Here is a 22,089-nt window from a genome sequence, read left to right as displayed (position 1 = left end):
TTGTTCACTACAGCTCTTCTAGACATCTAAATCTCTAAACAAAACCCCATCTGGAGCAGTCTTTGAGTTTCATTCCGACTAGCTGTCCTGGGATGATCAGTGCTTGTATTCAGGAATGCATGTCCCTCACACACGTTCGAAGCATAGCACGAGGGTGTAAATAACGCACACAGGTACAGAAAATGACGGTCAACTCACCTTTCCTTAAAGCTCCCTCAGGTCACTAGACTTTGAAAATATTACCCTCTTATGGCTTTTCCTATATAATCTTAAATAAATGTACTCATAGGGCTACGGAGATGGAATAATAGTTATGCAAAAAGTCTTGAGTCTCTGAGGCCTCAGGTTCAATCCCCAGCACCATCATGAGCCGGAACCAAGCTGTGCTCTAGTAAGATAAAAATTTTAAAGTGCACTCTTGGGACAACTTTATAGAAAACATTTCTAGAATGGCAGAGAAAGGATCTCTAAAATATTTCATCCTCCACAAAAGCAGTGAAACATGGTCAAAAACTGTCAGGATTGACTGTTTTTTAGAATTCTGAAGACTAGGGGGTCGGGCGGTGGCGCAGTGGGTTAAGCACATGTGGCACAAAGCGCAGGGACCGGCGTAGGGATCCCGGTTCGAGCCCCCGGCTCCCCACCTGCAGGGGAGTCGCTTCACAGGCGGTGAAGCAGGTCTGCAGGTGTCTATCTTTCTCTCCCCTTCTCTGTCTTCCCCTCCTCTCTCCATTTCTCTCTGTCCTATCCAACAACGAATTGCGTCAACAAGGGCAATAATAATAACCACAACGAAGCTACAACAAGGGCAACAAAAGGGGAAGAAAAAAAAAATGGCCTCCAGGAGCGGTGGATTCATGGTGCAGGCACCGAGCCCAGCAATAACCCTGGAGGAGGAGAAAAAAAAAAAGAATTCTGAAGACTAACAAAGGCATGCAACATTTCAAGAGACATTTATCCAAGAAAAATAAACTGATTGTAAGTTTGTAAAAGTATGTTTTGGGGAGTTTGGCGGTAGCGCAGCGGGTTAAGCACAGGTGGCGCAAAGCACAAGGACCGGCGTAAGGATCCCGGTTCGAGCCCCCGGCTCCCCACCTGCAGGGGAGTCGCTTCCCAGGCGGTGAAGCAGGTCTGCAGGTGTCTGTCTTTCTCTCCCCTTCTCTGTCTTCCCCTCCTCTCTCCATTTCTCTCTGGCCTATTCAACAATGACCACATCAATAACAACAACAATATCTACAACAATAAGAAACAACAAGGGCAACAAAAAGAGAAAATAAATTTTTTTTAAAGTATGTTTTGTGCAATTTTAACTTGATATATTACCATTCATCTCCCTTAACCATGAAGCCCCTCCCCCATGCTCCTTTAAACCCAATATACACAAACTGGGGGAGTGGGAGGCCATGAAGACCACCGCTGCAGTCACTACAGACAGTGGGGATCCCCAAACAGCTCAGCCCAGAGACTGTCTGCAAGCTGTCAGACAGCTCACCTCCCAGGTCTGCTCTGGTCTTTACCTGCCTCAGAGTTTGCACTCTGAGCAGAGACCAGGCTAAGTCTAAGCAAACACCTCAGGACAAGCAGAAAGGGGTGGATGGGTGCACCTGGCTAAGCCAGCGTATCACCACGCACAGAGGCCTGTGTCCGAGCCTCTGCTCCCCAACTGCAGGGAGATGCTTCGTGAGTGATGTCTGTCTTTCTCCCTCTCCGGCTCTCCCTCCTCTCTCTGTCTTACCAAATAAAACAGTTAGATATCTACAGGGAGATGGGAAACGCTCTCAGTAGTGAGCCAGGAGATGGCAGAGCTGGAGAGGTCTGAAGTTGTGTGCTCAAGGTCCTGAGTTCAATCCCCGGCATCACAGATGCTGGAGTGATACTCTTTCCATTTCTCCCTCTCATTAACAAGCAGACAGGGGCCAGGCGGTGGTGTACTCAGCTGAGTGCACACGTTCCCATGTGCAAGGACTCGGGTCCCAGTCCCTGGTCCCCACCTATAAGGGAGAAGCTTCATGAGCCTAGAAGTGGGTCTGCAGATCTCTCTCTCCCCCTCACCTCTAATTTCTCTCTGTCCTAACAAAGAAAAAGTAGAAATAAAAAAGCAAATAAGTATATCTTTTAAAAAATGAAAAGCTCCAAATAGTATTTTAAATGTTTTTATGCATTTAATTTATTGGATAGAGACACAGAGAAGTCAAAAATAGAAGGGAAAATAGAGCGGGGGAAAAAACAGAGACACTTGCAGGTCTGTTTCAGCACTCAACAGAGCTTTCCCCTACAGGTGAGAACCTTGAACCCAGGTCCTTGTGCACTTAACATGTGTGCTCAACTAGGTGTGTCACTGCCCGGCCTCTCCAGCTATTCTGAAGTGCTTAAAGCCCTACTCCCATGGGAAGCTGCTCACATGCCCAAGACCCACAGAAAGTTCTAGTCTCCGCTCTGGCTGACCTTGAGGCTCTTCTCAAGCAGGAAGTGAAGGGCGAGGCAGAGTTGTGAACTGCCGGCAAGAGTACTAGGCATGTGTCCCAACATACAGACTTACACACAGACAGACCCACGTACAGAGAGTCCTTCACAAAGAAGTAAGAGGTGCGCGGGTTCAAAACATTTACAAAGCTTCTCTGGGACTACGAGTTGGTTCACTTTGAGTTCCATCCCCAACCCCCCCTGGGAAACACAGGAAAACCCACCCGGCCCATGGAGGGAGGTGTGGGGCTTTGGCGTCTCTCTCTCCACTCTTCTTCTCTGCTCCTCGCTCCCTCACTCTCTTTCTCTGAAAAATATAGACTAAGAACTGGGTTGGGGAGGCAGTTCAGTGGTATTTTGTATGTGGGGGCCTAGGCTTCACTCCCTAGTACCACCTCTCTATTCAACTCATTAGATGATCGTCAATTTATTGATTTATTTATTCATGAGAAAGACAGGAGGAGAGAGAGAACCAGACATCACTCTGGCACATGTGCTGCCGGGGACTGAACTCAGGACCTCATGGTTGAGAATCCAGTGCTTTATCTACTGCGCCATCTCCCAGACCACGATCATCAATTTAACTGACATTTCAGTAGCTACTAAGCAGACGGCAACAACAAAATAGCAAAACAATAAAACTCAGGGTGGGATGTGATTTTCAGAGCTGTCATGTGAGATTCCTCTGTCTCTAACCAATAAATGAAAAACTTTTGGAAAAAAAATTGAGGGGGGCCCAGCGGTGGTTAAGTGTACTTAACCCAGTTAAGAACACTTAGTACCAAGTGCAAGGATACACACAAGAATCTAGGTTCGAGCCCCGGCTCCCCACCTGCAGGGGGCACTTCACAAGTGATGAAACAGGGCTGCAGGCATCTGTTTTTCTCTACAGACATCTATCCCCCTTCCCCCATTCTCTCAATTTCTCAGTTGCAGGCAGTTTACAACTCTGCCTCATCCTCCACTTCACTTCCTGCTTGAGAAGAGCCTCAAGGTCAGCCAGAGGTGATAGACTGGAGTTTTTTGTGGGTCTTGGGCATGTGAGCAGCTTCCCATGTGAGTAGGGTTTTAAACACTTCAGAATAGCTGGAGAGGCCAGGCAGAATTCTGTCCTATCTAATAAAAAAAAAAAAAGGGAAAAAAAAAAATGGCTGCCAAGGGCAGTAGGTTCATGGTGCCAGGACCAAGCCCCAGCAATAACCCTGGAAAGGGGGGGGAGGGGGAGTCCCAAGTTCAATTCCCAGTACCTCCATAAGGCAGAGCTGAGTAGTGCTCTGTTTAAATAAAAAACAAAACAAAAACTAATGAATGAAACCCAACCCACTACAACAGATACTATCGAATGGATGACATGGCACTGTCTTGTTCACGAAGCTAGGGAGAAACCAGAACTCTAATACATTCTGGAGAGCATGTGAAATGGTGCCCCCTCTTTGAAAAATATTGCAAGTTCCTCAAATTTAAAGAGTTGTTCTGTGGTAAATGAGTTCTACTCTTAGCCAGGAGATATAAAAACGTGTCTCTACCAAAACATGTCCCTGACTGTCAACAGAAGCATCATTTACAGCAGATAAAAGTAATATAACACTGCAGCCTGAGAAGTGGCACAGCTGACAAAAGCTTGGACTCTGAAGCCCGGGGTCCCAAGTCCAGCCCCAAGACTGCATGTGCCTCAGTGATGCTCTGGTTCTTTCTCTCCCATCAATACAGAAACATTTTCAAAATGTGAGAAAACCCAAATGCCCATCAAGAGAAGAATACTTTTTTTAAATTGTGGTTTATCAAGATGACAGAATGCCATTTGGATGTGTAAAAGAATGAGGTTTTTGTGTGTGATACAAAATGGATGACTCTTAAAGACACCGTGCTCTGGGAAAGAAGCCAGGCGTCACCTAGGCCGTATTTCTGACCCCCTTCGTCTGATGCGTCCAGGACGGGCAGATCCGTGGGGAGTCAGTGGCTGCTAGTGGCTGGAGGGGTGGAGACCTGAGAAGTGACTGCTAACAGGATAAGGGACTCCTTTAAGGTGACGAAATGTTTTAAAATTAGACAATGGTAGGCTGAGTATATGTTCCTTCAATCTAAGCACTTAAGACTTCAGATTGGAAATCAAATTGAGTTTTAACAGTGGGCTCAAATTGCTAATACAGTTCTAATAATGACTTGGTCTTTGAAATATTGTCTCCAAAAGGCTTATTCCAGGGAGAACAGAAGCAACTGGTGGCGTTACTTTATAAGATACAGCTATATATACATAGCACAAAAGGTCATGAACTACGGTGAGGTCTTGTATGATACAGCAAATCCTAACAATGGGATTTTCAAAGTTAAGCCCATTGCCAAATAACTTGGTTATAGCAATAACTATCCATTGTCTTCTTAAACCCTAAGACAGCAGGATCCTTCCCCTTTCTCTATAAAGCCCATACATCTCCCAGTCCTGGAACCTCTAGGGTGGGGCTCACTTACCTGCATGCTTCTCTCAAGTCACACCAACTGACACTGCATCTGCTGATCCCAACCTAATTAATGCAACCAGTACCGCCTCAGCATGCTTCACTTCAGACTGTGTCCAGAGACGTCAAGTGTGGAATGTCAACACCAGCTTCATTACTCTGGTGAGACCACTCCTTAATTCTATTTCGAGTGGCACACTTCTTAACAAAACCTCAAAACCTAGATATAGACCAGGGCCCGTGAGATAGGGCGTATGTACATGTATCCATAAGGTAGGGAAAATATAGACCTTAAAGCACAAGTGCACAATAATTTGTAGTGAGTCAAGAAATGAAGCAAGAAAGTAGAAAGGCCTAAAAAGACACCTTAATGTAATGAAATAGTTTCTACTTAGACCTAGATACCGTCCTCATCTACCTCCTACTACACATCCTCCAATCACTCCAGAGCTCATTGAGTCAGACACAGTAAGGACCACAGACAAAATCAGGACTACAGAAGCTGAACAGGATAAGAGACTGGCGTACCTTAACGATGACTCTTTAGTCATTACCAGGCCACCCCAAGTACTGAAGTCCCTAGTCAGAGAGGCCTGGGTTTCCCACACAGACGTGATGGGCCTAGACCTCTAACAGATCCCCCTCACCACAGTCACTGGTCATCTCCACCAGGAGCAACGTAATGGACCCCTTTGTGGGTCCCTATAGGACCTTGCCCTCAATGTAGATTAACAATGGGAGGGACTACCCCATTCTCCGAAGGGAGGTTGGACAACATACTCTACCTACTACCTGAGGAAGATGGGTCCTGAAATTAGTGCAGCCTGGAATGTCCCTAGCCGTGACCACAGACTGTGAGCTCAGACCTACAGAGATGCAGAGGTTACACAGGCTCCTGTGCTGACTATGGGCCTCAGATCAAACCTGTGGGGTTTACAGTCACCAATACTGATACCCCTTTCCCATATTTGGGAGCTACTCTCTTCCCTGATCCAGTCCTTTTTTCCAACTATGACACCATCTCCCCAGACCATAACTTAGGTCACCTGCACGTTAGATGTCAGGCTCAGGCAAAAACTAGTTTGGTCACGGGCCCCTTGGAATAGACCTAAAATAGACCTGCCTGACGCTGGGTCATACAGCGCGCTTTGTGCTGTTCCGTTCTTCCTGTTCCATGCCTCTCCCCTCATCATTCTTTAGGACGAGCGCCCAGGTAGCGTTACCAGCATCTCCCACTGCTAGTCAGCATCACCCTCCCAACAATAGTGATGGCTCCTGGTGCTTAGTATTCCATGTGTGTCTCTGACTGAGGAAAACCCTACAGTGAGGGCAAAGGTGAAAGACAAGAGCTCACCATGCAGAGGTGCAGGGGCGGGGTGGTTGTGGCAAATGGTCTAGGAGGCGACACAGTGGATGAGGTGTTTGGCTCTCAGCCATGATGCCCCAGCAGCACGTGACTGCAATTAACTAAAATTCTCCGACACAGGAATAGGTGATTACCCAAAAGATTCAAGTCTGGTCTTTTAAGAAGCCCAAGGGGGCTGGACGCCTACGACCAACAGCCTGAAAAGGGCTGTATGTGACGCATCAGTGACCACAGGGTCTCTTGCTGTCTGTTAGTTACAAGGCACAGGAGAGGAATCTAGAGCAGCTTCGATTCACAGACTGCAGAACAGTTTGCTTAAAGGGAACAAACGAAGGAGGAAGATCTTCTCATGGGTCTGAGTCACCATGAAAGTCTCTTCTAGCCAACACTGGTTTAAGTTCTTTCATGATCAGCGCTCCTGAGGGAGTCTCAGAAGATGTGTGGCTGCAGTGGGTATCAAGTCAGTCCCCACTCACACATCCACCTCAGGCATGAGGTTAGCTGTAGCCTGGAACTCTGGCAGCCATGCAGAACAATTAGGCCATGAGCTCCACAGCCTGGGGTGCAGTGAGCTCTTTTATGGGGCTCTCCTGCTGTCTACACTTACATGTATCAGAGTGAGATTCTAGAGTTCTCTCTCTCTCTCACACAAATAAAATATATTTTTTAAAGAAAGAACAAAGGCAGGCCAACAACTCTGGAGTTTAGCAGGAAAGATAAAAGGGAAATGAGTGCCAGGGGATATTCCATATGACCCTTACCGTGGCCTCATTCACCCTCGTGGCTGTGAATGACTGACTGGCTTATTGACTGACTGGCTGATTCATCACCAGGGGTTCACCACTCCAGCTGACTTTTTCAGACAGAGAGAGAGAGAGAAATCACAGCTCCAAATCTCCCTCCAGTGTGGTGCAGGCCAGGCTCAAATCACTGCTTAGTTTCACAGAAAGCATCTGTCAACACAGCCTTGTAAATCACACTGCTCGTACTCAACCAAATATACCCCTGCAGTATAAGTAACTTTCCATCCCTACCTCTGAGCCCAGGTTCCCATGAAGTAAATCAGACAGACGGGCACACAGTGACTCAGAGGCCTCGCAGGGGCAGAGCAGGGCCTGGAACTTACCACTCTCTTTTCCCTGAAATCAATGCCCACTGTGGTGATGAATTTGGAGTTGAACTTCCCATCCGTGTACTGGTAAAGCACACTGGTCTTCCCTACACCGGAGTCTCCCAGAGCTAGAAACTTGATGAGGTAATCATAATCTCCATCAGACATAGTGAAGGGCTCAGTGGTTCACCTGAAAAAACACAAACACATAGCGACCATGACCCATGAGAAAATGCTAGGATGTGGGGCCAGGCAGGGTGCACCTGTCTGAGCACACGGGCTGCCATGCCTAAGGGCCCACCTGCAGGGAGGGAGCTGCATGAGCAGTGAGGCAGTGCTGAAGGTGTCTCTCTTTCTCTCTCCTGCTCTCCCCTTTCCTCTACCCTCAAATATTCAATAAAAGAAAGGGTAAAAACATGGGGAAAATAGCTGCCAGGAGCAGAGGTCTCGTCAAATAAAAAAATAAATGGAAGGAAGGAAGCGGGTTGGGCAGTGAAGCACCGGGTTAAGCACAAGGACCCGTGCAAGGGTCCAGGTTCGAGCCCCCGGCTCCCCATCTGCAGTGGGGGAGCTTCATGGGTGATGAAGCAGGTCTGCAGGTGTCTTTGTCTCTCCCTTTCTATCTCCCTCTCCCCTCTCAACTTTTCTCTGTCCTATCCATTAAAATGGAAAAAAATGGCTGACAGGAGTAGAGGATTCATAATGCTAGCACCGAGCCTCAGCGACAATCCTGGAGGCAAAAAAGTAAAAGGAAGGGAAGGAGGAAGGGAAGGAGGAAGGGAAGGAAGGAAGGAAGGAAGGAAGAAAGGAAGGAAGGAAGGAAGGAAGGAAGGAAGGAAGGAAGGGAGAAATAACAGGATCCTTAATGAATGAGGCGCCTTACTCCACCAGTCAGGTGAACAAGCCCTCAGCATGACAGCTGAGCACTGGAGGAAGGTAGAATCAGGCACTATTCTCGTTCACTAAGGACCTGAAATTTGCCATATTCGCTGCAACTAAAACAGTAAAACTTTGGTTTCAACCAAACAAGCCTCAGAGAAAAATATGTAGGGCTTCTAGTCAACAGTTATGTGCACACATCCCACAGAACCACTCAAACCGAACAAAGAAAGCAGGAAGGAAAACGTCACAGGAATAGTAATGACTCCTTACCTGTGGGCGGCTCCATTTTCTCCCCTGCCTCCACTCTCCTCATGTGGACCCTTGGTGCCTCTCTCTTTTATTTGAACAGCTACACAAACCCATGTATGCCACTCGTTTTCACATGTCCTGACAGAGGCACTGGTGAATTCGCAGGCAAAATGCGCTTGCAGCCTCCTTATGTCCGCACACTTGTCACTGTACGGCGCATCTACAAACACTCTGCTCTCTTGAAAGTCGCAGGTCTGACCAGCCACGACTCTGAAACCAGGCCCCAAATATAAAGACTTTCCTAGCCTAGATCTGCTCAGAGAACACTAACAATTCAGTTATCTGACACTGATTAAAACAGAAGTCTACCTTAGAGGGAAAAACATTGGTTTGGGCCAGCAAGACCTTAAGAGCATATATACATTTTGTTCTAGTGGTTTACATCATGTAGTCAGTACACTGAGGAATTCCTTTTTACTTTCTAAGTATATTCAGATGATCTCAAGACTGCTTAGTTCTGGGGTGACACAGTAGCACACCTGGATAGCGCACTGCTTTGCCGGGTGACCCGGTTTCAAGTCTACCCTGCCCCCTGCCCCACACTGAAAGAAGCTTTGGTGCGGCTGTCTCTTTCATTCTCTCCCCCTCCCCATCTCAGTCTTTCTATCTAAAAGAAAAGGAAAAATATATCAGGGGGCCAGGAGTGGTGCAGCTGGTTGAGCACTCACATTACAGTACACAAGGACCCAGGTTCAAGCCCCTGGTCCCCATTTGCAGGGGGAAAGTTTCATGAGTGGTGAAGTAGGGCTGCAGGTGTCTCTCTGTCTCTTCCCCTCTCTGTCCCCCTCACCTCAGTTTCTCTCTGTCTCTAGCCAATGATAAATACATAAAAATGTTTTTGAAAAGAAGAAGAGGAAGAGGAGGAGGAAAAAAGAGGAGGGGAAGGGAAGAAGGGAGGGAGGGAAGGAGGGAGGGAGGGAAGACTATTAATGCAACTGAAAATGGAGTCTTTGTCCAGGGAAGACCTGCTTACTCTTCTTACCTTCCATTTCTGATGCCTATGAGGCCTCCTGGGAATCTGGACAAAAAAACAAACCCAGCTACCCCACTACCTGCCCACCCCAATCTACAATCAGTCAAGCACACACTCACCTGTTGGCCCTGCACACTCAGTCCAGCAGTCAGAAAAGTCCACAGCACTCAATGCCTCCCGTGTGATCCTTCCTGGAGCACCAGCAGTTCACCGAGGCGAGCACAGAGACTGCTCACCAAAGCCGCCTCCCCCACCACCGCCAGCCCTGCTCTCTACCTGGCAGCTCACCTTACGTCCCGAACCCCTGAAGGCTGAGGCCCCAGCAGCCACTGCAGTGTGCAGAGCAGTGCCTTCCCCCTCAGCTAGCACAGGCCGGGCCCTGAACACAGCCTTGACAAACACTCATAATACTGTTTACACACCAGACAGAACAACACCTTCCCAGTGATGCCTCGATGGGGTGACAGCTTCTGTCTCCACTGTGTGGGCCCCAGTTGTTGCTAGCACACAACACAATTCCTCTCTGGTTGGCGACCACACGGATGTAAAGAGATCTCTTAGTATGTCACCTCAGTGTCTTGCTGAGTACTGATGTAAGCAGAAGCAAGACCTGAGACCCAGCAGAGCATGTGGGTCTTATCTGATCCCTGGAAGGGCTCCCTGCAGACTGAATGAGGAAGTGGAGAGGGCTCCAGATTCTGCAATGAGGGCGACACACAGACTCTGACACTGCCTTAGCTCCTCTTTACTTTTCATTTGAAAGGGAAAAAGGTGACTTTGGAAATTATCTTTCTTTTTTTTTATTTATTTTTATTGGGGAATTAATGTTTTACATTCAACAGTAAGTACAATAGTTTGTACATGCATAACATTCCCCAGTTTCCCATATAGGAAATTATCTTTCTATCAGCTGAAGTACTGAAAGAAAAGCCGGCAGCACTGCTGCATTATTCCAGAATTCTCCAGACACAGTTGAATGAACTTTAAGCTAGACTTAACTGCATGAGAATTACATACATACAGAGTCCACACATTTTCCTTTCTATGCATGGCCACAAACAGCAGCTCTTTCTGAAACCAGCAATCTGTGGCATTACCCTTTAAGACACAGCTATATATAAATAATGTCAAAGGACATAAATTATGGTGATGTCGTGTATGATACAGCAAGTCCTAACAGTGGGATCTTGAAAGTGAACCCAATTGCCAAATAATTTGATTACAGCAATAACTATCTATTGCCTTCTTAAACCCTAAGACAGCAGGAACCTCCAGCTTCCTCTATAAAGCCCATACATCTCCCAGTATCCTGGAACCTCTAGGGTGGGGCTCACTTTCCCGCATGCTTCCCTCAATCCATACCAACTGACACTGCATCTGCTGACCCCAGCCTAATCAATGCAACCAGTACCACCTCAGCATGCTTCACTTCAGACTGTGTCCAGAAACGTCAGGCGTGGGATGTCAACCCTTCACCCTCGTTACTCGGATGAGACCTTTCTTTTCATAGGATTCTCTAATTCCATTTCAGGTGGTTCACTTCCTAACAAAGCCCCCAAACCTAGATATAGACCAGGTCCCATGAGATAGGGCATATTTCACGTGTCCATAAGTTAGAACAAAATATACACCTGAAAGCAAAAGTACACAATAGTTTGTAGTGGGTCAATAAATGAAGCAAGCAAGTAGAAAGACCTAAAAAGACACCATAAAGGACCTAATGAAATAGTTTCTACTAAAAATAAAAAAATGGGGGGTGGGGGAGTTGGGCGTAGTTCAGCGGGTTAAGCGCAGGTGGCACAAAGCAAAAGGACCCCTGTAAGGATCCCGGTTCGAGCCTCCTCTCTCCATTTCTCTCTGTCCTATCCAACAATGACATCAATAACAACAATAATAACTACAACAACAATGAGAAACAACAAGGGCAACAAAAGGAAAAATAAATAAATATAAAAAAATTGAAAAGAAATAGTTTCTACTTAGACCTAGATACCATCCTCACCTACTTCCTATTACACTTTCCTCACTCCAAAGCTAACCTTGTCAAAGCAAGGACTACAAAAGCTGAATAAGGGTAAGAGAACTGGCATTAACAATGACTCTTTAGTCACTATCAGGCCACCCCATCAGCTGGGGCCCTTGTTAGGGAGTCCTGGGATTCCCACACAGACATGATTCAATGAAATACTACTCAGTCATTTAGAAAAGTAACATTGTATTGCTTGGGACAAAACAGACAGAACCAACGACGACTATGCTAAGTGAAACAAGAGGTGAAGACCAGCTACTAGGTGGCTTCATGAGTATGTGGGACACAGGTGTCTAAAGCACCTTGATAAGCAAACAACAGCAGTCAAGCTGTTCCATAGACTGTTAACCCTACAGTGATTATCACAGAAACAGGAACTGTGCTGGTAGGTGTGGTGAGTAGTACAAAGGTGTGTAGACGTAAAGACTGATGTCTTAAGATTTTATAAACCAGTATGAAATCAGTAATGATTTTTTTTAAAAAGTGTGTGTAAAGTGAATCTAAATATCTCAAGAAAGTGTCTTCGAAAGGTTATGGAGGCCCCCAAATTGAGATAAGCAAAGACTTTCTTTTCAGCTATCCATTTCTCCTCCTTACACAAATATTTTCTCAAAGTGTCCCCACCCTCATTCTCATCAGATTAGCAACAGAAAGCAAGGAACACCCACTTCCTCTACAGAACAGTAATTGCCAGAAGGAAGAAAGGCAATGGTCTTCTTGCTTCTTTAAAGAGAAACCATATTTTGAATGTTTTCCACCCCAGGGAATAAAATATAAAAACATGATTTTATAAAACCAAGAATATATGTAATCTGTGTGTGTGTAACACACACATACCACAGCCCAAATTCTCCATGAAGCCTCCATCCAAACTGGATTCCAAACTTTGGATTCCTTTTGACAGAATCATCCTAAAACTATTCCAAATAAGTCAGTAATTTCATAAATATATATATATATCCTTTTGTTGCCCTTGTTGCTTTTTTATTGTTGTAGTTATTATTGTTGTTTTTATTTTATTTTTTAAATATTTATTTATTTATTTTACCTTTTGTTGCCCTTGTTGTTTTTCATTGGTGTTGTAGTTATTATTGTTGTAGTTATTATTGTTGTTGTTGGATAGGACAGAGAGAAATGGAGAGAGGAGGGGAAGACAGAGAGGGGGAGAGAAAGATAGACACCTGCAGACCTGCTTCACCGCCTGTGAAGCGACTCCCCTGCAGGTGGGGAGCCGGGGGCTAGAACCAGGATCCTTATGCTGGTCTTTGCGCTTTGCGCCATGTGCGCTTATCCCGCTGCGCTACCGCCGGACTCCCCGTCAGTAATTTCTTAAGGACAAATTTCCTCTCTATGAATCCACTGCTCCTGGAGGCCATTTATCCCATTTCGTGCCCTTGTTGTTGGGCTTGTTGTAGTTGTTAGTGTTGTCATAGCTGTTGTTGTTGTTGGATAGGACAGAGAGGAGGGGAAGACAGAGAGGGGGAGAGAAAGACAGACACCTGCAGACCTGCCTCACTGCTTGTGAAGCGACTCCCCTGCAGGTGGGGAGCCGGGGCTCGAACTGGGATCCTTATGCTGGTCCTTGCGCTTTGCGCCACGTGTGCTTAACCCTCTGCGCTACAGCCCAACTCCTGGAATTACTCTTAAAAGTACAAATTGTCTGCACATCCAAAGAAACTATTAAACAAACAGAGAGACCCCCCACAGAATGGGAGAAGATCTTCACATGCCAGACATCAGACAAGAAACTAATCACCAAAATATATAAAGAGCTCAGCAAACTTAGCCGCAAAAAAGCAAATGACCCCATCCAAAAATGGGCAGAGGAAATGAACAAAACAGTCACCACAGAGGAGATCCAAAAGGCTAACAAACATATGAAAAACTGCTCTAGGTCACTGATTGTCAGAGAAATGCAAATTAAGACAACACTAAGATACCACCTCACTCCTGTAAGAATGGCATACATCAAAAAGGACAGCAGCAACAAATGCTGGAGAGGATGTGGGGACAGAGGAACCCTTTTACATTGCTGGTGGGAATGTAAATTGGTACAGCCTCTGTGGAGAGCAGTCTGGAAAACTCTCAGAAGGCTAGACATGGACCTTCCATATGACCCAATAATTCCTCTCCTGGGGTTATACCCCAAGGACTCCATAACACCCAACCAAAAAGAGGTGTGTACTCCTATGTTCATAGCAGCACAATTCATAATAGCTAAAACCTGGAAGCAACCCAGGTGCCCAACAACAGATGAGTGGCTGAGAAAGCTGTGGTATATATACACAATGGAATACTATGCAGCTATCAAGAACAGTGAGCCCACCTTCTCTGACCCATCTTGGACAGAGCTAGAAGGAATTATGTTAAGTGAACTAAGTCAGAAAGTTAAAGATGAGTATGGGATGATCCCACTCATCAACAGAAGTTGAGTAAGAAGATCTCAAAGGGAAACTAAAAGCAGGACCTGATCAAATTGTAAGTAGGGCACCAAAGTAAAAACCCAGTGGTGAGGGGTAGACATGTAGCTTCCTGGGCCAGTGGGGGGTGGGAGTGGGCGGGAGGGATGGGTCACGGTCCTTTGGTGGTGGGAATGGTGTTTATGTACACTCCTAGCAAAATGTAGACATATAAATCAGTAGTTAATTAATATGAGAGGGGGAAATCAATTGTATGTCTCAAAGGTTCTCAAAAGACAAACTGAATCTTTTTAATAGATAGGCTACGTATTTGATATGCGGACTCTCTCAAAAGCCTAGACCAAGTAGATTAGAAGCTTCCAATAGCACAGCTATATACAAGATACTGGGTACTGTACAGCAAACCATAACAAAGGGACTTTTCAAAGTTAACCCAATTAACAAATAATGTGATGATAATATTAACTATTGATTGTCTTTTTGAACCCTAAGACAGCAGGAACCTCACATCTTCACTATAGAGCCCCTACTTCCCCCAGTCCTGGCACCCTTGGATAGGGCTCACTTTCCCGTATGCATCTCCCAATCCATACCAAATAATATTGCATCCGCCGATCACAACCTAACCAAAGCAACGATTGCCATCTCAACATGCTTCACCTCAGAGTGTATCCAGAGACTTCACGTGTGGAATGACAACCCTTCAGCTTCATTACTCGGGTGAGACCTTTCCTTTTATAGTACACTCTAATTTCATCTCAGGTAGTTCACTTTCTAACAAAGTCCCATAACCTAGACATACACCAGTTTCTGTGAGAGAGAGCGTATGTGCACACGTATCCATAAACTACTGCAAAATATATACCTGAAAGCAGGATTACACTAGAGTTTGCAGTGAGTACCTCCCTAACACTTCCTCTCCACTATTCCAAACTTGGGATCCATGATTGCTCAACAAATTGTTTGACTTTGTATGTTAACTCTCTTTTCAATCACCAGGTTCCAGATGCCACCAGGATGCTGGCTAGGCTTCCCTGGATTGAAGACCCCACCAATGTGTCCTGGAGCTCAGCTTCCCCAGAGACACACCCTAATAGGGAAAGAGAGAGGCAGACTGGGGGTATGGACCGATCAGTCAATGCCCATGTTCAGCGGGGAAGCAATTACAGAAGCCAGACCTTCTACCTTCTGCAACCCACAATGACCCTGGGTCCATGCTCCCAGAGGGATAGAGAATGGGAAAGCTATCATGGGAGGGGGTGGGTTATGGGGACTGGGTGGTGGGAATTGTGTGGAGTTGTACCCCTCCTACCTTATGCTTTTGTTCACTAATCCTTTCTTAAATAAAAAATTAAAAAAAAAAAAAAAAGTACAAATTGCCCACCTGGAAGTCAATGAGTCAAACAAGATACATTTTTTTTAACATATGGATATTATGCACAAGGTCCTGGGTTCAAGTGACCAATCAGCCCCTCTCCCTCTCTCCATCTCTATTTCTCTTCATCTCTATCAGAAAAGAGACATGGGGAAAATCAACCAGAAATGGAAAAAGGTGGTAACAAGTTGTTACGCAGATACAGACACTGAGCCCAGTGATTGTCCTGCTGAAGACAAAAAAAATATTTTTGTATGCAGACTATTTATTCAATTACTAAAAATATCTGGTTTATTGCCTTGGTCTCTTGAAGGACCAGAACACAAATGCTGATAAAACTGTACAAAAAGCAAATTTGCTGAAACATAGGCAGTTAGTTTACTTATAGCCTGTAGCACATCACGCTGGTGGTACTGCTACAGGCTAACAGGACAAGGAGCACACCAAAGACTGTGTGTGTGAGTGTGTGTGTGTGTGTGTGTGTGTGTGTGTGTGTGTGTGTGTGTGAAATAGGCAATTTGGTGGCAGCAGGAGCAGCTATTTAGTTTGCTGAGTAATATCTCAAACAGCCTGACAGCAGCACTGTAATGAATGTCATTGCAAAGGAATGCCCAGCCCACAGCAAAATGTGCTGTTGTTTATAATAACAATAATAATTATTATTATGCTTTACTAGGGAAGTTATGGGTTTCAAGACATTCGCTGTCACATGGGGGCAGTTTCTGTAGCCCCCACTCCCACCAAAACGTACTGCTGGGTTTCGTTCGTTCGTTTTCTGAATATTTCCTCAGTTTAATTTTTTTTCCTATAATCTCCAAAATCTGACCTATCAGTACCAATAAGATTTGGAAGTTTCCTATCTCTGGCTTTCACTTTAAATCCAACCTCAAGCACATCACATAAGATGTACTGTAGCACACTGCAAAGTGTGCCCCTTAATGGCATCGTGAAGTTGGGAAGTGCCAAGAATTTGCCCCAAGTGCAGTATCTGGGAAGCCTCCTGCAACGTCAGTGCTTCCTGAAGACCCTGCTACCTGGGCTTTGGAGCCCAGGTGCCCTGAACTCAGACAGGCCACCATGAGCAACAAAATGCACAATGAAGACCAGTCCAGCCGAGCCCATCTATGACCGCAATAAAGTCAGGCCTGCCCACTGGCCCCATGGCTGCCAGCCTGGTGCTTTCTATCCTCTGCCTGGAGCACAGCCCTGATGTCCACATGACACAGCACACACATCCCCGTGCATGAAGAAGACTCAGCTCTGAGCACTGGCCCACGACACTACACGGGGGCACCAGCGGGGAGGGCGCTTCATGAACGGCGGGTGGCGCCGTGGTGTCTCTCCTTGTCTCATCTCTCTCACCCTGTATCTAAAGGAAAGAGAAAAGTAGCCACTAGGAGCAGGGGCATCCTGCAGACATTTAGCCCCAGAGATCACCCTAGTGCCAAAGAAAAGAAGAGTAGAGCTGAGCAAGCGAAGTAACTTAACAGGGAGAGTAGGGTTTGCAAATGTGAAGCCCCAAACTCAGTTCCCAGCACTCCGTGTGGCAGAGTAATACTCTGGTTCTTCTCTCATAAAATAGCCAAGGGCTGACGAAATAGGTCACGGAGATAATACGTTGTCAAGCGTGTGGCCTCCATTCAAACCCAGGTCCCACCACATTAAAGGAAGTGGTCTCTTTCATTCTCTCCCTCCCTGACTCTCTTTCTACTTGAAAAAGTCAGCCTGAAGTGGTGAAGCCTAAGAGATGACAGGAAAAAAAGGGAGGGAGGGAGAGGAGGAAGGAGGGAGAAAGAGAGACAAGAAGAAAAAAGGAAGGAGGAAGGAAGGAAGGAAGGAAGGAAGGGAGGGAAGGAGGGAGGGAGGGAGGAAGGGAGGGAGGGAGGGAGGGGGAAAAAGGAATTTAAAAAATCATCTACCAGCCAGTGAGAGAGCTCAACTGGTAGAGCTCAGTGCTCGAGGCTCCCAATGTAAGACTCAGCATTACATGTACTCGGTGACGCTCGGACTTCTCTCTCCAGCTCTCCCGATGTGAGACTCAGCGTTATATGTACTCGGTGACGCTCGGACTTCTCTCTCCAGCTCTCCTGTGAAAGTTTGTCTATCCAATGTGATCTACAAAAGCTAGTAAGTCTCTCTTGAGGCCAGGACATGGGCTCAGTGGTAGAACACAGGACTTGCATGTGTGAGGCTCTGAGTTTGATCCCCAACACCACGTCTGCCAGAGTGCTTTTCTGCCGTTAAAGATGGAGTGAAAATATTGTCCAAAAATGGGAAAAGGACTGGCTGGAGCCGTCAGGAAGCTGGAATATCTGGGAGAGACACTGGGTGGCAGAGGCACTTCTGCTATGAAGCTCTGAGGAGGCAGGATGAGGTGCTGCTGGGGACAGCTCAGCACCGTCACACTCCTGCGTCTAGTAGTTAAAGATGCAGCGGGCAGGCCTGGCACTGTGAGAGCCTCACCGCTGGTCAGGCAGCACTGGGAGGGTCTCAAGTTGGAAAGTCCATCTCTGAGGCTACAAGACATACACCTTTCCTTGTTGGATCCAGAAACTGAGTCTGGGGCTCCAGCAAACCAAATCCCCCCAGAGTAGCCTGTTTCCCCTCCTGCCACCCGACCGACCGCTGCTGGGTTCATGTCTATTGCAGCACAGGAAAGATGACGCTCTGTGTGGGGACGACATTAAACCAAACCAGCAGGCACACGCTTCCAGTCTCTGCATAATCATTGCTGTTTCTCTCATTTTCAGAAAGAAAATATATATTAAAGGGGGCTGGGTGGAGGCACACCTGGCTGAGTACAAGGACCTGGGTTCAAGCCCCCAACCCCCACCTGCAGTGGGGGTGATTCACAAGTGAAGCAGGTGTCTCGCTCTCTCTCTCTCTCTCTAAGATCTGAAGTTCTTTTCTCTCTCTTTTTAAATATTTTATTTATTCATTCATGAAGAAGATAGGCAGAGAGCAAGAGGAGGAAGCAGACATCACTCTGGTACATGTGTTCCTAGGGACTGAACTTGGAACCTCATTCTTGAGAGTCCAGTGCCTTACCCACTGCACCACCTCCCAAGCCACCTCTCTTCCTCTCTGTCACCCCCTTCCCTCTTGATATTTGGCTGTCTCTATCAAATAAATAAAGTTTTTTTTTAATTTTAAATAAAACACACACACACACACACACACACCACACATATATATATATATATCAGGCCTGGCCCTTGGAACTCATAGTTTACCATACATAATAAACTAGGAATTCCAAGGGCTAGGTCTGTTAAGGAGAACTATACAAACAATTTTTTAAAACTAGGTAAACATCTTGGAGTTAGTAGTCATCAAAGAAGAGAGGAACTCATTCATCACTGCCTTTCTCTCTCCTTTTTCCAGAAAGATGGGAGAAGGCACCAAAGTACTGGAACCTCCCTCAGTGCCACACCTCACAGCTCAGCCTCGTGGGTAACAAAGCACTCAGCCTACCTGGAGTTACCTCTCTGGACCTAATGCTGCCTTCTTTAGAAATGAACATGGGAATTATTTTATTTTACTTTATTTTCATATCACTTATTTCCAGAATCATCTCTTGCTAAAGGCCAGCATATTTGCTCATGGGCATTCCCCTTAGTTAAGAGAGGGCAGGGCACTACGATAAATAGCAGGAGTGCAAACAACAGATGAGGAGTAGCTCCCACGAGGAAACCAGGGCATCACATCCAGATGGAGAGCAAGAATGGTGGGTTGCTAAAAGTAAAGTAAAATTAAAGACAAAGAGAGAGAGTGAGAGAGAAGAAAATGACCAGTGTTCTGCACTCATTCCTCACATTAGAAAACTGAGTCCATTCAGCAATTTGTCTGGCTTTGTAGGTTAACTCTCTTTTCAGTCACCAGGTTCCAGATGTCATCAGGATGCCGGCCAGGCTTCCCTGGACTGAAGACCCCACCAATGTGTCCTGGAGCTCCGCTTCCCCAGAGACCCACCCTACTAGGGAAAGAGAGAGGCAGACTGGGAGTATGGACCGACCAGTCAACACCCGTGTTCAGCGGGGAAGCAATTACAGAAGCCAGACCTTCTACCTTCTGCATCCCACAACGACCGTGGGTCCATGCTCCCAGAGGGCTAGAGAATGGGAAAGCTATCAGGGGAGGGGATGGGATATGGAGATTGCGTGGTGGGAATTGTGTGGAGTTGTACCCCTCCTACCCTATGGTTTTGTTCATTTATCCTTTCTTTAAAAAAATAATAAATTTTTTAAAAGGAAGCTATTGTGCTATCCCTCTTTAAAGTAACTATTTCTAATATTGCAGAAAGTCTTTAACACAATCTTAGTTATTCCATACATAGTAAAGAATGAACTCTTCACATGAAAGACTTAGATGGAATCTATGCATATGGTCTGGATAATTATGCTACTGAAAATATAGGCATGAATTATATAGTGCATGTCAAGATAATAGACTCCTTTCTATTTTTCTTTTTCTATAAACTTAAAAAGAAACTATAATAACAAGGATTTCTTATTTGGGAAATATTCTTTACAGACTGTGGAAGTCATTCAGAATGGTTTAGACCACAGTTTAAGCTCAGAGTTCTGCTATGAGAATCATAATCCTGTGCAATTCTGTCAGGCCCTGGAACATGATATTGGAGGACTTAGAGGGTGTTGAATTGTTCTGTGGAAAACTGAGAAATGTTATACATATACAAACTAATGTTTATTGTTTATTGTCGACTGTAAACCATCAATCACCTCATTAAAAACTATTTCCTCTTAAAAAAAAAATAAAAAAAAGAAAACTGAGTCCAGAATATCTGACATCCCCTGTGTCTCCAGACTCAGCCATCTGCACACCAGGATAGTATTTGCGCTGTTTTGTGAGGGTTCGTTTTGCACTGGATTGTAATCATTTCCTTGACAACTTTTTCTTCCTCTCTTTCTTCTCTCTTTCAGAGCACTGCTCAGCTCTGGCGAATGATGGTGCTGGAGATGTAATGTGGGACCTTGAAGCCTTGGGCATGAAAATCTTTTTGTATAACTAATATGCTAACTCCCAATATCTTGCCTTATTTTTCTCTCAAGCTCATGGGCTGCTGTGTCTTCCAGGACATCCATTCCAACAGAGTTCTTCCCCCAGCTACCCCGGCCTGGAGTGTTTACAGAAGCCTCAGTGAGTCTCAGAACTTTGCTACATGAATGAAAAGGCAGTGGGTCCCAGGTTTGAAACGTTTGTATCTGTAAATATTGCTACCGCATATCAGCTGATTTTCTTTCTATTTTTTCATTTCTATTTGATAGAAAGTAAGAGGCAGAGAGAGAAGGAGACACACACAGATCGCAGCTTCACACCAGTGCAGCACCCCGCCCCGCCATGCAGCTGCTCCCAGGTCCTCAAGCCTGACACAGTGTGCTCCCTACCAAGTGTCCCTGTCCCCTATTTTTTTAAAGACAGCAGCACAGATTCAAGACCCCCAACTACCTCATGATGTCACAACACTGCTACGTCAACAGTCCCAGGACCCTCAGCTTCTTTCATTTGGAGGCAATTAACTCCTGCCAGACGATCGCAGGCATTTCTGGTCCTTGTCACATCTACTCGCTCTGCTCTTACATTTACAGGACCTGCTCACTTGTTCCCTCAATGTCACCTCTGTAACAGCTGGATCAGAAGGGCAGGGAAGAGACTTACCGAAGGGACAAGGTCTAAGCAGGCAGACTTCTTCCTGGTTGTCAGGAAGCCAGCTGGAGGTCTTAGCAGGGCCTGTTTGCATTTCTGCCAGCAGCTGTTCATACAGTAGGGAGTGCCCTGGGTTTACTTATACAAAACAACACCATGAGGCTGCAGTCACCAGCCTGTCAGCTCACACCTGGCTTGTCTGCCTTGTTGCCACTGTTTGCTCGGACTTCCTTCCACTTGGAGGGTGGGGAAGTAACTGTGGTCTGCATGACATCGGCTGGGGAGAACTTGTTAGGACAATTCAGATTTTATGATGAGGGCTGGGAGACAGCCAGCCGCAGCTCTGGAGACACCCATGCCTGAGACCCTAGAGGCCTGAGGTCCCATCCCTGGAACCATCAGAAGCCAGAGCTGAGTCTTGCTCTGGAAAAATTAATTAATTAATTAATCAATTAGTTTATGGTATGTGGAAAATGTTTGTGTACCCTGCTCCCTGGGTGCAGAATTCCAAACATGCCAGTTTGAGCCGGCTGGTTGTGCTCTTCTCTGATCTAGTCTAATTTATGCCCTGGACTTCACTGGTTTTCTGCAGCAGGGGGAGACGGGGACATGTGTTAAAGAAACCAGATCATTTTTCTTTTTTTAGGGGAAAAAATAAGCACAAACTGTAATGCCTTAAAAAATAAAAAGTTGTGGGAACCAGGCAGTAGTGCAGCGGTTAAGCGCATATGGCGCAAAGCACAAGGACCGGTGTAAGGATCCCGGTTTGAGCCCCCAGCTCCCCACCTGCAGGGGAGTCGCTTCCCAGGCGGTGAAGCAGGTCTGCAGGTGTCTGTCTTTCTCTCCCCCTCTCTGTCTTCCCCTCCTCTCTCCATGTCTCTCTGTCCTACCCAACAACGACAACATCAATAACAACAACAATAAAAAAACAGGGGCAACAAAGGGAAAATAAAGAAAGAAATATAAAAATAAATAAATATAAAAATAAACAAGTAAATAAAAAGTTGCATCAAAGATGAAGGCAATGAGGTCCTTATT

General features: G+C 45.9%; 1 protein-coding gene across 6 annotated transcripts in view; it reads right to left on the bottom strand.

The window, feature by feature from the left end:
* Nucleotides 1-22,089, bottom strand: part of RAB27A (RAB27A, member RAS oncogene family) — a 91,457-nt gene that overhangs the window by 16,521 nt on the left and 52,847 nt on the right. For 4 of the 6 annotated variants that reach the window (XM_060178229.1, XM_060178231.1, XM_060178230.1 and 1 more), the window contains exon 3: nucleotides 7,412-7,586. In XM_060178229.1, coding sequence (XP_060034212.1) covers nucleotides 7,412-7,564 — 153 coding nt within the window. In that variant the 5' untranslated portion in view covers nucleotides 7,565-7,586. Of the gene's footprint in view, nucleotides 1-7,411; nucleotides 7,587-9,679; nucleotides 10,082-21,063; nucleotides 21,262-22,089 lie in introns of those variants that run through there. The other 2 variants (XM_060178232.1, XM_060178233.1) reach the window with 2 other exon arrangements.

Source organism: Erinaceus europaeus, chromosome 18 (genome assembly GCF_950295315.1).
Source record: "Erinaceus europaeus chromosome 18, mEriEur2.1, whole genome shotgun sequence".
In the NCBI taxonomy this organism is placed as follows: Eukaryota; Metazoa; Chordata; class Mammalia; order Eulipotyphla; family Erinaceidae; genus Erinaceus; species Erinaceus europaeus.
Note: the sequence above shows the minus strand (reverse complement) of the source record. Positions and strands in the feature narration are given on the sequence as shown.